Source organism: Barbus barbus (assembly GCF_936440315.1).
Source record: "Barbus barbus genome assembly, chromosome: 4".
NCBI lineage: Eukaryota > Metazoa > Chordata > Actinopteri > Cypriniformes > Cyprinidae > Barbus > Barbus barbus.
In genome coordinates this window covers 9,292,321-9,306,173 of record NC_136732.1, presented here as the reverse complement: position 1 = coordinate 9,306,173, position 13,853 = coordinate 9,292,321, and the positions used below count along the sequence as shown (strand labels likewise).

At 38.4% G+C, this 13,853-nt stretch overlaps 1 protein-coding gene across 1 annotated transcript; it reads right to left on the bottom strand.

Annotated features, from left to right (window-relative positions):
- Positions 1-9,731: 9,731 nt before the first annotated feature.
- Positions 9,732-13,576, bottom strand: dhrs7ca (dehydrogenase/reductase (SDR family) member 7Ca; the record flags this gene model as incomplete). The annotated part of the gene is made up of 7 exons (XM_079405283.1): positions 13,529-13,576; positions 13,235-13,391; positions 12,542-12,654; positions 12,230-12,440; positions 11,570-11,662; positions 11,288-11,443; positions 9,732-9,940 (listed from the first exon to the last, which is right to left on the bottom strand). Exons 1-7 carry the CDS (start codon positions 13,547-13,549, stop codon positions 9,732-9,734), a joined length of 960 nt encoding a protein of 319 aa, XP_079261409.1. The 5' UTR covers positions 13,550-13,576.
- Between the last annotated feature and the right edge of the window lie 277 nt (positions 13,577-13,853).

The window sequence follows — 13,853 nt, the reverse complement described above, 5'->3', positions numbered from 1 at the left end:
TTACTAGTTTAGAATCAAATATCTGGCCCATCTAATATTTCAATGCTGTTAGGACTGGATTACTGCATGGATTAAGTCATTCCTATGTTCAATCGTTTGTACCTCTTTTGTACTTGTAGGCTCTGACATCTACTCTGTGCATCCTGTCACAAGACTACAAGGAGTCAGGTTGTAAAGGAGGCAAGATGTAAAAATCTTCTATATTGTTTAATCCTGCCTTTATTTATCTGCAATGCAAGTCTGGTATCCAAGGTGTGGGTTTTCATCTACATATTTTCTGATGTACCAACAGGAGATCCTTGCGGTCAACTTTTCTTCAACAAAACCCAGAGCAGCCTAAAGGGGGGGGACAAAGAAGTTCATTACTGAGTTACAGGAAACAGCAGAACATGAAGAACTGAGGAAGCTGATTCGGTCTATCGTGTATCCCATTTGTATTCGAGAAGTTCATACATCCACAGTATCTGCAGAGTCGCTGACTGTTATTGTTATATCTTTGAGTGAACGGATAGATGAAGTTGAGACCGTATGCAGTGCCCCATGATGTAACGTCACCGAACCATGCGGAAGAATAACAGCAGAGAGTGGTCAAAATTATATTTATTCCTCTCACCAACACCATCTGATCAACACCAATGAATTACTGCCTTTGATCCACACATGACCACATTTAAATATTACATATGCATTTTAAATACACTAGGAATAAAATAACTAGATTTCAGGTTTATTTCTTTGTTTATTTCAAGACTCAAAGTCACCGCAAACATATTGACTTGACCGGTCTAATCCGAGCACTAGGCTACAGCACAGTGACACATTCTTTAATGGTTTACAAAACCTAGTCGGCCTAGTTTTTTTTTTAAGTGTTTAGACACTAAAAGTGGTACTTGAGGCACATTACATGCTTTAAATTCAGTTTGCTGTTGTAAAACAAACTTTGCAAAACTGTAAACAATCCCTACATTAGACACATTCAAAAATACGAGCTCTTGTGTTTCATTGAGAAAACGCTTACATTCAAAACAGCTCACTCATTTATGTCACGGACCGCTTCAGGAACGCCATGGAAGTGACAGAGTCTGGGTCCAAATGCAGGTAAGGATCCTTTTAATCAGAAACAAAAAGCCAACACGGCAAAAAAAACTAAGCAGTAACGGGATGGGATGGGATACGGCAACACAGTGCATGTATCCCAGACCAGAGCAAACACTAGAATTACAAATACACTTGATGCAACCAGGCTGAGTGGTGAGAGAGGAGACTATATAGTCTGTGGCAATGGGGAACAGCTGAGGGTGTAATAATGTGACAGGTGTGTGTAGTTTAGGGGAATGGCGTCCGGGAGATGGTGACCTCTTGTGGTGAGAGGGAGAAGCGCAGGACCCGGACTCATGACAATTTACTGATGACCTACACCAAGTGCTTATGTGTGAAAATACTTATAGCTAATTTGTTCATTTAGAAATTGTAGCCTGAGCACTATAGGTGCTTGGACAACAATGGAGGCCAATTTTGGAGAGAGAGTTAGAGGAAGAGGAGTGAGAGTAAGAGCGGGACGAGGAGTACAACAAGGAAGAGGACAGAGGAGAACAATTACAAAAGAGATCCAGGCGACTTTTGTTGCCCATGGTTTGAGTTTTAGGGAGGCTGGGTAGAGGGTCCAAGCTAACTTAAGCCGCTGAAATGTAGCCAGTTTTATCTGGACCTTTCGAAATGAGAACAGGTAAATAAACGTACTCCCTGTAACAAACTACTTTACTTACAGCCCAAGCAGGCACAGGGCGTCAATATAACTTCAGGTTGTCACCAGACAGACATTGTATTTTGGTTGAGAATGAAAATCAGGCTGATGTCAGTATTTGAGGCCAATTTTACGTCAACTAAACGTTGGATTTTGGTTACACAACCTAAAAACAATGTCAGATGAATTGGACATCAAATTAACATTGACATTGAATTTTGGTCACCCGACGTCGCAACTGAAATTTAACCAAATATCGGCATCTTATGCCATTATGTGCCTGCTGGGAGCACTAAACTTTTCATTCCAAAATGAAAGAAGCCTTGCACCCTAACCATTCACTTAATGTTTTTGCAGAATTGATAGTCGACCCTGCATCGGAGGAACAAGACGGATGTTCACAGCAGAGCAGGGACAACACATAGTAAATATGGTCATAGCAAACAATACACGTTTATGACAACAACACAGCATCTCTGACAACACAACATTCACTAACATAAAGAGGGTGAGTTTATCCACACTCAGCAATCTCCTGAAACACAATCAGATTCGTACGAAGCAGCTCTAGAATACCATTTGAACGAAATTCTGAAACAACTTTATGAATACGTACAAGTGAGCTACAGTGTCCTTATTGACCACTCTATGTGTGTACTGTCTTACAATGTTTTGTCTTGTCTGTTTCAGAGAGTTATGGAGCTAGAAGCTGCTGCAGAGCATCATTATTTCATCTGTTGATGAGGTCGACTTTAACCAATGCAAAACAAGATGCAGGGCAAGAAATCTTATAGGGCACTGCGCCATTGTCAACATCTATGGACAGCATGGCATCATCATGCCACTCTTCACTCTTCCCACTTAATCACTTTTCTTGATACTCTGCATAATATCCTCGATCCCACAGACCATAGGTATGGACCAGAGCAGACAAGGTTTGTTGTCATCTGAGACAACGCAAGTTTCCACCACACTGCTCTGGTCCATAATTGGTCCGATGACCATCCACGACGTTTGATGCTTAACATGCCACCATATTCTCCATTTTTAAACCCAACAGAAGAGTTGTTTTCGGCGTGGCGTTGGTAGGTATACAATCTCCAGCCCCACCAATGCATACCCCTTCTCCAAGCGATGGAGGAGGCCTGTGGTGACATAGACGAGGAAGCATGCCAGGGATGGATACGGCACTGCAGACGTTACTTCCCCTGCTGTTTAGCTACAGAGAATATTACTTGTGATGTTGATGAGGTTTTGTGGACATACCCAAAAAGGAGACAGGATGCAAACAATTGTTTTGTCTGTTACTGTTGATCCCTTAGTCAAATACGAGGAAAATATAAATATTCCTATAATAATGCAATGCTAATTGATTATGAAGCGGCGTCCAATCGCCACATAAAAGCAAGACAGTGGAAACCTCCGTGACTCGTTCGCTGTCGGTCATCATCAAAGAGAACTATTACAAAAGTTTCATTTGCTTAAATTTTTTTTTAATTAAACATATGGAGACATGATACAGATCATACTGAAGCAACGGGGCCAACAGAAAGTTCTACAAACAAACAATCCACCACATGAAATAAAGGAAATGGAAGTGATCACCAGTGCACCCTTGTGACAGCGAATGACCAGTAAGAAACAACAACATATCAATGCTCCTACAGATTATATGATTGAAATGCTAAAGAAAATTGTGGAAGTTATTGCCCGAGAATTAAAGCAGAAGTGATTAAAACAAGTAAATGAAGGTGGCACAGACAGAAGGCTGTTCTTATGTTACAGAACACAGAACACGTGTTAGTTTGCAGTCGGCTGTGGTCTGTGCAGTGTGTTCAAGCACAGCTTTTTGGTCCAGACGCTGCTGATGCAAGGTGACAACACCGCTGGCTTTTGTCGCCGCTAGTTCTTTGAAGTTGGCTTGGTGTGTCTCGGCATTAACAGGGGTTGCTGAGAGAAGCCATGAATAGGTTTAAATTTCTCATGTAGCTGGCACTGGATAGGAATGTTTGGCTAAATGCTCTGCAGTGAATGTACCCCTTATCTTGAGTCTCTTATTGGGATGGAAGGCAGTCTAGTCTAGCTACATGTGAGTCTAGCTACATGTGAACCTGAAGTGGTTCCTTTGTCATCCAGATGGTCGAGAGCAAACCTCTTGAATGGTATCTCCACTCTGAATATTAGGGCTATCCATTAGTTCTGCAATTCTCTGTAATGCCAGGTCGTGGTGCTGTCCATAGTGCTCAGTCAGAGATTGCATGGTGTAAGTATAGGTATAATGAGTGTTACTACAGGAGTCTGTGATTAGAAGGGCCTCAAATATCAGAATCTGTTGTTTTGTTGATATTTTGTGGCATCGTGTGGCAGCAAATTCTCAAGAGATATCTTCAGCTGAGCGAACTGTCATGGGACTCTGATGTAAAGTCAGGAATGGAGGGTGTAGGTCCTCTGAATAGGAGGTGTACAGCCATCAGGGACAAAGTCTTTGAATGGGTAATGAGGCCTTGTGACATAATCTGGCCATTCTCTAAGCCTAGGAACAGGTGAGGGGGAACGATAAAGCATCCATGACTGGTGTGGGGCATAATTACAATAGCCTTTTGGGCTGCATACTGGGTATGCCCGAGTCATATGTTGTGACTGAGGATGGCTAGGGGAACTTGAGCAATAGGGGGCACCCCTGCCCTCTGTCAGACACCTAGATGGCAGAAACACTAACCTGTTCATCATCTGCAGGCTTAGAGTATTCATAGCCTGTCCATGAGTGATCTGTCTCTTTAGCAGCCTGTCCACTGCAATCTGCAATGAAGGACTTGTGAGATTGTGGAGCTGGTATGGGTGTGGGTTTTTTGGAGAGGATGCTGTAGTTCATACGTGGCTGAGGACATGCTTGTATTACTTTTCCACAAGTCAAACTGATTCCATCAGTCCTGGCTGATTATTGGCACTACGATGGCCATCCTGAGTTTTGAAATGAATGTGTTTTTCTAGGGGCACAGCCCTCTGCACGCTTAAAGTGTTTGTGACATCGTTTCCTTCTAAGTACATACTGGTTGGAGGTGTTTCTTTGAGATGAGATGCATGGGATGAGGCAGCTTGAGGCCTTTTTGTCCTATTTCCATTTTTCCTAGGGACATTTGTAGTTAAGGTTAACAAATGAGACCTTATTGTACGTGTTACCAAAACATTTATAAGGATTTTTTAAATTATTTTAATGATCTGTAAGCATTGGTGAAATAATTATATAAAACTACATTACCAGCACAGTATGTATTAACTTATTTGATATATTTGTTTGTCATTCTAGCTAATGGATCTGATCAGTAAAGGATCAGGCTTAAAAGATTACTTATCCTATGAGTGAGAGGGTAAAATATACCAAACATTTAGTGATGTATAAGATTTTTTTAATGATTTTAATGCTCTATAGACCATTTCAAGGACGTAAACAATAACAAAGGCTGATTGATGCTGAGTGCGTGTAACTTACACGAGAGATGGCGGTAACGTTAAATGTATCGCAGTCTGGATGCTTGCAATTAACTCATTTACATTTAGTTTACATTTACATTTAGTTATTTAGCAGAGGCTTTGATCCAAAGCAGCTTACAAATGAGGACAATGTAGGCAATCAAAATCAACAAAAGCGTAATGATATGCAAGTGCTATAACAAGTCTCAATTAGTTTAACGCAGTACACATAGCAAGTTTTTTTATTATTATTATTATTATATACTAAATAAAAAGAAAACAGATAAAATGGAAAAAGAATAGAGCAAGCTAGTGTTAGAGGCCTTATAGGAAACAAAAAAAACAAAAAAAACATTTTTTATATATATATAATTGACTAATACATATATATATAATTCATTATACAGTGCCTTGCGAAAGTATTCAAACCCCTTTATTTTTTTTCACGTTTTATATTGCAGCCTTATATTAAACTGTTTTAAATGACTGTTTTCCACATCAATCTGCACTCCATACACCATAATGGCAAAACAAAAACAAAACTGTCACAACTTTGTAAATTTATAAAAAAATAAAAACTGAAATAAGTACATTGCATAAGTATTTCAAACCCTTAACTCAGTACTATAGTAGTACTATAGTATGCGATAGTATGCGACAAGCTTTGCACATCAGAATTTGCCAATTATCTGCCATTCTTCACCTCACCTGTTCACCTCTCAAACTCTGTCAGGTAGGATGGGAGCAGATGCACATTTTCAGGTACAGCCCAGGAAATAATAAGGTTACTAATTAATGTAATTATGATTTCTCTTGACTGTATAATTAAATCAGCATGTTCATTACCTATGTAATATTTGACTGATGCATTTTTTTTTTCTTTTTTCTCCCTTTTCCATTCTCAGATGTTATACCACCCAGACAGCAACATAGTGCTGGCCCAGATCCGGCCCACATCTGGCCTGCATGGATTTCACACGGGCCAGATGTGGGCTGGATCCGGGCCAACACTGCTTGCTGTCTGGGCATATATATTAAATAATTTTTTCAACTTTAGTTTGAAACCAAACAATTATGTTTGTAATCTCTCTTCTTTTGAGAACACTGTAAAACATTGTCGCGATTTTAACGGTAAAAAACTGTGAAAATCCTACAGTAAAAAAAAAAATGGTTAACCTGGTGCCTGTAAAATTTACAGGGAAAAAACGTAAACTGACATTCCCAGAATTCCCTGCGTTGCATTTCAAATTTTGTTTGAATTTGATGTTTTTTCTTTGAAATAACTGTTTCTTCTTAGTTTTTTCTTATCTGTTATGTTTATTAGGGTTTTATGTTACATCTAATGTTGTTAAATTAATGTTTATTGCATATTTCATTTTAATGAGTGAGTGTTTGTTTAGTGCTTGTGTGAATGACACTGTGCACCTTATATATGTTATTATTTAAAAACGGCTTGTGATGGGCTTTGGCTCATCATGTGACTTTCTCATCACCACCTGCATTTGGTGGTTATCAGTGTATTTCAAAGGTACAAAACAGATTTCAGTACTTCAGTAGGTTGGTATATTAACATTATATCAGTTAATGAAATTACGGTATTTAACTGTAAATTTAAGTTAAAACCGTAAAACCTAAAATGTTGTTACCGTATTTTTATGGTAGAATTCCGGCAACCACAGCTGCCAGTTTTTTACCGAAAATTTTACGGATTTTTTTTTTTACAGTGTATTGATTGCCATCTAGTCCTGATTGAGAGTTTAGCTCCAGCCCCAATCCTGTACTTGCTGAAGCAGCTGATCAAGGTCTTCAGGATTACCACAAACTGTCAGGCAGGCGTGTGGACAGGCTGCAGAAACACTCTGCAGGATGCTGGTCCTCCAGGACACCACTGTTGTAAGTGATCAACCTAAGCAGTCATCCTGCATCTCTTCTCAAAGGTGTCAAATCAAAAACACATTTTAATTTGTATTGATATATGCAATATTTCGCTGATTGATTTTTCCTCTTTCTCCATTTGGTTTGTGTCAGCTGCAGATAAAGAGCCACCAGGAACAGGTTGCTGCATCTTTTGTCATGTAAGTACATATTTATTTACTGCATATTCATGCATCGAGTTAAAGTCATTAGTAATTTCTTAAAGTGCCCGTTTTTGCAAAAATGAAAGTTCTGTCATCATTTACTCACTCTCTTGTTGTTTCAGATCTTCTTACTTACTGTATTACAATAATGAGCCATTTTCATCTGTGACTCAGACATCCTCTTGGGACATAGTCTCAAACCGAACAAACACCGTAACATAAGTTTATAAAAGTGGTTATATTGCCAGAATATAACTTAATCTTGTGTTAACAGCATCTTTAATTATGGTCTCAGTAATGCCTAATGTTGCTGAAGTGGGAAAAAATGAACACAAGACACACATATAGGATACGTTACATTTGCCTACAACGAGTCAATATAGGTGTTTAGAACAGAAATTTGAAAATGTTCTATATAAATTATTTTAGTCTTTCCCTTCATCTCACTCTCAATCTCAATCAACCACAGCTCTCTCAATGTCTCCTTTAGTCATGCAGTTCATTCGCGGTCTTTGTCTCTCTCTGTGTATCTCTGCCATCAATAAAGCATAAATTTATTTTCAACATTAAAAAACGTTCCACAAAAAATATTGGTGCCCTGGGAGACTTCCTGAGGTAGAACTGCCCTATACCAGTCAGGGGAAACACAAGCATAAGCTTTGCTCTTGGGTTAACACTAGTTTTGTTTTTTTGTGGGGGGGTTAATATACATATTTACATTTTAATTGTTGTTTTCTTTCTCGTGTAGATGCTGGAACAAAAAGCTGCCAGACTTTGGACGGTGGAAGGAGCAGAAGAACCAGAAGATAAGAGATCAGGCAGAGCTCTACTGGTGCCCATTAGGGGATTGATTTATCTATAACATCTATTTACTGTTCTGATGTAGTTATAATTGATCATTGTTCTGTTTTATAAAACTATTCGATATATTCTACTGTTCAATAGTTTGGGGTCAGAAAGTTTTTTTTGTTTTTTTTAAGAAATGACTTGAATTCAGCAAAAAAAAAAATCGGCAGTAAAAGCTTTTACAATGTTGCACAAAAATTATATTTTAAACAATGCTGCTCTTTTAAAGACTCTATACAAAGTATCATGAAAACAAATATATCACTGTTTCCACAAATGAAGCAGCACAACTGTTTTCGAGATAAGAAATGTTTCTTGTGCCAAACAGCATATTTTAATAAGTTCTGTTGGATTGTATGACACAGAAGAATGGAGTAATGGCTGCTGAAAATTCAAATTAAACATCATAGAAAAACGTTTTTTTTTTTAAATATATGTAATATTTCATACTGTTTCTGCTTTACCTGTATTTCTGATCAATAAATGTTTGGTGGGCATAAGAGACTTTTTTGACATTTTTTTTTACAAATCTTACTGATCCTAAGCTTTCGAACTGTGTATTTTCTACATTTTTTACATGGCCATGAATAAATGAAATTATTTGAAACGTATTACTCTTAATTTATTACTATTGCTCAATTACCGTACAGCCCTCAATGCTGCAAGATCCTCACATATCTCTTCTACTATTAAGATTTCCATGTGCAGGCCCAAATCTCTGTTTGCTATGTCAACAAACTCACTAACCCTCCACAACATGTTATATCTGGCTCTGAGGAGCTTGTGATAACTTTTCTCATTACTTTTCTGACAAATTGAAGTCAATCACTTAATCCATTTCCAAAGACACCCCTCATACAACTGACTCAAATGTTCACTTGATGTCAGCTGACTCGACTCACTCAACATACTCTCTTTCTGCTTTTACTCTCACTACTTCTGCTGCCATAAGAGATCTTATTGTGAAGTCAAATTCTACATCCTGCCAGATTGATCCTGCACCTACTGTTTTGCTTAACGTGTGTTCATGAGGTTGAACCTTTCATAACACATATGATTAACTGTAGTTTAGCATCTGCCACTGTTCCACGTATGGGCCGAGTGGGACAGCCCAAAGTGTGGGTTGAGTGTGGGCTGGCCCTCACAAAGCAGAGTGGGCCCATAACATGCCCACAGGTATGTCCACACTGTGGGCTGGGTGTGGACACTATGGAGCCCGGGTGGGGCCCGAGTGGAACCAAACGGGCATGTTTGTTGGGATGTGACGTCACCACACAGTGCGGAACAGTAACAGCAGAGGACGCTGTAATGCTGTTTATTAATCTGTCTCATCTGACCAACACCACAGAACTACAGCCTTTCATCCTTTTTAAATATTACCTATGAATTTTAAATGCACTACTAAATAAAATAATAAACATAGATAGATAGATATTGATTTCAGGTTTATTTGTTACTTTTTCACCAAACAAGTGCAGTCACAGCAAATCCACTGACTTGATAACTTTCTTCTAATTTGAGCACTACAGCACAGAGACACATTCTTTAATTGAATACAATGCAGATAAGCTCTAGTAAAAACCCATTGTCCTTCAGTCATCAGGCGTCTCCACAGCTGCAATGTTTCTGACTCCTGCTGCCATGATGGCGAAGAACAGGTTGGGGCAGAGAGATCTGACATAAAGAGCTGCTTTAGGGATGGAGCGGGCCATCAAAATCTCCTCTTTCTTGCTGCTCAGCGTCTTCAGGAGCTCAGTAGCCATCTCTTTAGGGGTCACACCAAGGGACTTGGGTTTGAAGTCTGCAGTTTCCAGCCAGTGTCCAAACAGAAAGTCTAGGGCAATTTAGTGAACAAACAAATAAGATGTTATGAGCTACAAACCATGTGCAAAGGCATTATGATCATATCAGTAGGGCTGGGTATCGAGTTCAATACTTTTTAGGCACTACTTTACAGAATTCGGCACTACACCGCTGCGTGGAGTTCTGATCATAATCATACACAAAAATGGTGCTATATTACACTAAAAGTGGTTCTTTGGCTTGTAATCATAGGGGAGCCACTTTTGGTGCTGTATAGCACCAAATCTTGGTGCTTCAGTGGTTCTTCAGCGGTTCTTTGGCATGACTGAGGTGCTATATTGCACCGCTACCATATGCAGAACCTGTTAAGCTCCTGTATGGTTCTTCAGCAGTTCTTTGGCGTATTTAAGGTGCTATATAGCACCACTGCCGTACAAAGAACCTGTTAAGCTCATTAAAAGATTCGTTACGAGCCAAAGAACCTCTGTTGGTGCTGTTTAGCACCATTTTTGTTGAAGAAATATAGTGCAATATGGCACCTCTAATGGTTCTACATGGCACCATTTGACAAAGGTTCTGTATAGCACCTTTGAAGATATGGTGCTATATAGCACCAAAAGTGGTTCCCCTATGATTACAAGCCAAGAACCACTTTTAGTGCTTTATAGCACCATTTATTTTTAGTGTATGCAGATGTCTGTTCATTACATAACTGAAAGCGCGTGTTACGTGACCATTCATGCACACTGTTGCATTGTGCTACATAAGACAATAAATCAGATTTATATTCCGCTTTTACTCAAAACTCACTTTAAACCACAACTGAGTGATTGTAATAACTTCTGATTGCCGTCTATTAAGTGTTTTGACCATGTAATGTTGCTGAAATTAAATATGTTACTGTCAGAGCAGCGATCGTGGAAGAAACAACACAGGCAGACAGCGCTGGAAGCTGCTAATGTTCATCAGTAAATTATGGAAAATGAATAGAAATTATGATTCTGTCTGAGCTATAGGTTTTAAAACTAACATGCACTAGTGTAAATGCAGCCTAGCAGATGTGTAAACTGAAGACTATTTGAGCTTTATTAATACTATTTGCACTGATTTATTGTGTTGTTACATTTTGTTCCTTTGTGCAGTGGCTCCAGAGATTGAGTCTGTATAAACATCAATAAGCTGAAAAATAAACCAAAGTTTTTTTTTTTAGGTAATGTAATCTTGTTAAAATTGATTTCATAAAATTGGTATCGTTCAGGAACTGGTATCGAAGTCAAGGTATCTGTATCGATATTGAAAATTTTTGAACGATACCCAGCCGTACATATCAGTGTAGCTGACTCACCAGTCCACTTGGATTTTGCTGTGATTTCATCCACTGAGTTTGTATTGGGAGTTTTTATGAAGGTGTGGTTGACGGTGCTGATGGTTATCCCATATTCCTGAACCTCAGCCCGCAGACAGTCAAAGAAAGCCTGAACGGCGTGCTTGGAGGCAGCATCTGAGAAATACAGAACATCTTTCACTAAATATTCAAGATATTTTGATATATTCATTACTGTTGATTAGTGTTATGAACATTTTATATTCAGCAACATAAACTTAACTAGTCACAGGTGGCACTCACAGGTGGCGCGGAAAGGCACTGTTAATTTCCCCTGAATGCTGTTGACTAGAAGAATGTGACCTGTTCTTCTGGAGATCAGTGATGGGAGAACACCTGTGATGATAAATATATATTTCAGTCATGAAACTCCAGATGGCACAGGCTAGAAATCACATAATTTACTACATGGCACAAGCTGATTGGCCCATTTCGTATCTTCAGCCACTGAGATAGAAATAGTGTGGTTCAATGTTCATTGTAAGCTGGTCCTTCTGAAACCCTCCACCTCCCCCAGGTCCACCTGTCTACAACTGCTAAAGGACTATTCATGAACATATCTTACATGCTCACAGCAGTGTGTCTGTATTTTTATCTATTGGAAGTAGCAATACTTGCTCTGCAGCAGCAGCATGGCAAATCCAGTCCACCAAAACAAAAATAACAACACTGTAAAAAAAAAAAGAAAAAAAAGTTGAGCCGACTTTTTAAGGCAACCAGCCTTTTGCAGATTTTTGAGTTCTCTCAACTTATTTTTGTAGGAGATTCTCAACTTTTTGTTGTATAAACTGCTGAAGCTGGTTGTCTTAAAATTTTAAATTGGTGTTTCTTTTTTTTTACAGTGAATGAACATGCTAGAACTATTCAGAGAATTGTCGTGATTGAAATACTCTGGTGTTTTACCCTTAACCAGCGTGATCGGCCCAAAGTAGTTCACATCCATGACGATCCTGTCCATCTCGAGGGACAGACACTGTACAGGAGCCTTCACCTTCATGCTGCTATTGAAGATGAGAACATCCAGACAGCCGTAACACTCCAGGATCTCAGAGATCACCTCAGCAACGCTCTCCATGTCACTGAAGTCCAGCTCCACTAGTTTGGGTGGAAATGTCTAAGCGGCACAGAATTGAAACACATATTACAACCAAAATCTTAACAAATACATTTCTAAATGTTTCAAAGAATGTCCAGTCATATTGTTACTCCACTCACAAGTGTTGGATCCGATTCACTCATCAGCCTCTCAGCTTGAGTCTCCAACTTTTCCCAGTTACTTCCACAAAGGATCAGTCTGGCTCCTCCAGTATGGAAGAGTTTTGCACACTCTAAAATGATCACAATGTAAACAACTTAGTTTAAACAACAAATGCAATCCATCTGCAAACATATCACCATTGTTCATCATATTCTCACAAGGGCATCTATTTTAGAGAAAACCAGTCTGTTCCTATCCTGCACTTACTATGTGTGTCTCAATGTGATGTAATGGAGATAATGAAATGCATCCTATATATTATTTTTAAAATCAGATTCCATTCTGTTAGTCTTGTGCAAATTCCCTTTAAATTTATGACATCACCCTTCAGGAAGCGACAAGAAAAAAACAGCTCAAACACTAAAAAGTACCGAAAATATATTTGATATAAGATAGTTATAGGAAATGGTTGTGAAAATATTTCAAAAGAGGATTAAAAAACAGAATTACTGACACTCTCATAACTCTCACTTTAGTTACTTTGTGCTATATTTTTATCCTGCCAAGTTGTAATAATTAAATTTAAGATCATATTTCTAAAAGGTTTAATTTACCCTTTTATAATTCCTTAAATTACAATCTATAGTAGGCATATTCATTTTTAGGTTACAGAATTGCAAAGGTTCTGCAATGATCCAGTTGAGCAGCACCATTTCCAAGTGTTGACAGCGAATCCGTAATCAGCACCACTTTGTTCCTCACAGTTGTCTTGGCTAAATGCCTGAGAATCAGACTGTAGAGATAAAAGACACCAGCTGCGACCACCACCACTGAGAGCACAAGCCAAACTGAGGTCACATCCAGTCTCTGAATAACACATTAAAACAGAAAAAACAATGCAAATGCAATTCAGTTGCTTAATGGAATCTTTACAGAAAAATACAGAATTTTCATATAATTTTGAACAGTTTCAAATTGCTTTAATACAATATACAGTTTCTTACCATAATGTCACTTATACCCATGGTGGTGGTGTTTCAGTGACGTTAGACCTTAAACAATGGGGGAATTATACATGAATATGAATCAAAGCCATGTATACAGCATCATAAAGTTGACTTCACATCAACTTTCAAAATCTTTTTTTTTTTTACTGATTCTGAGTTTAGCTGCATGTGAAAACTGGACAGATTATATGAGACCTGAACTGAATTCGTAATGCATTTGCCTTTGTAAATCAAATCAGTAATGTAGTAATGATTCGGTAAAATTAAAAAATATATATTTTGTTGAATTACAATAAAACTAGTTCATTTAGAAAAGCACATT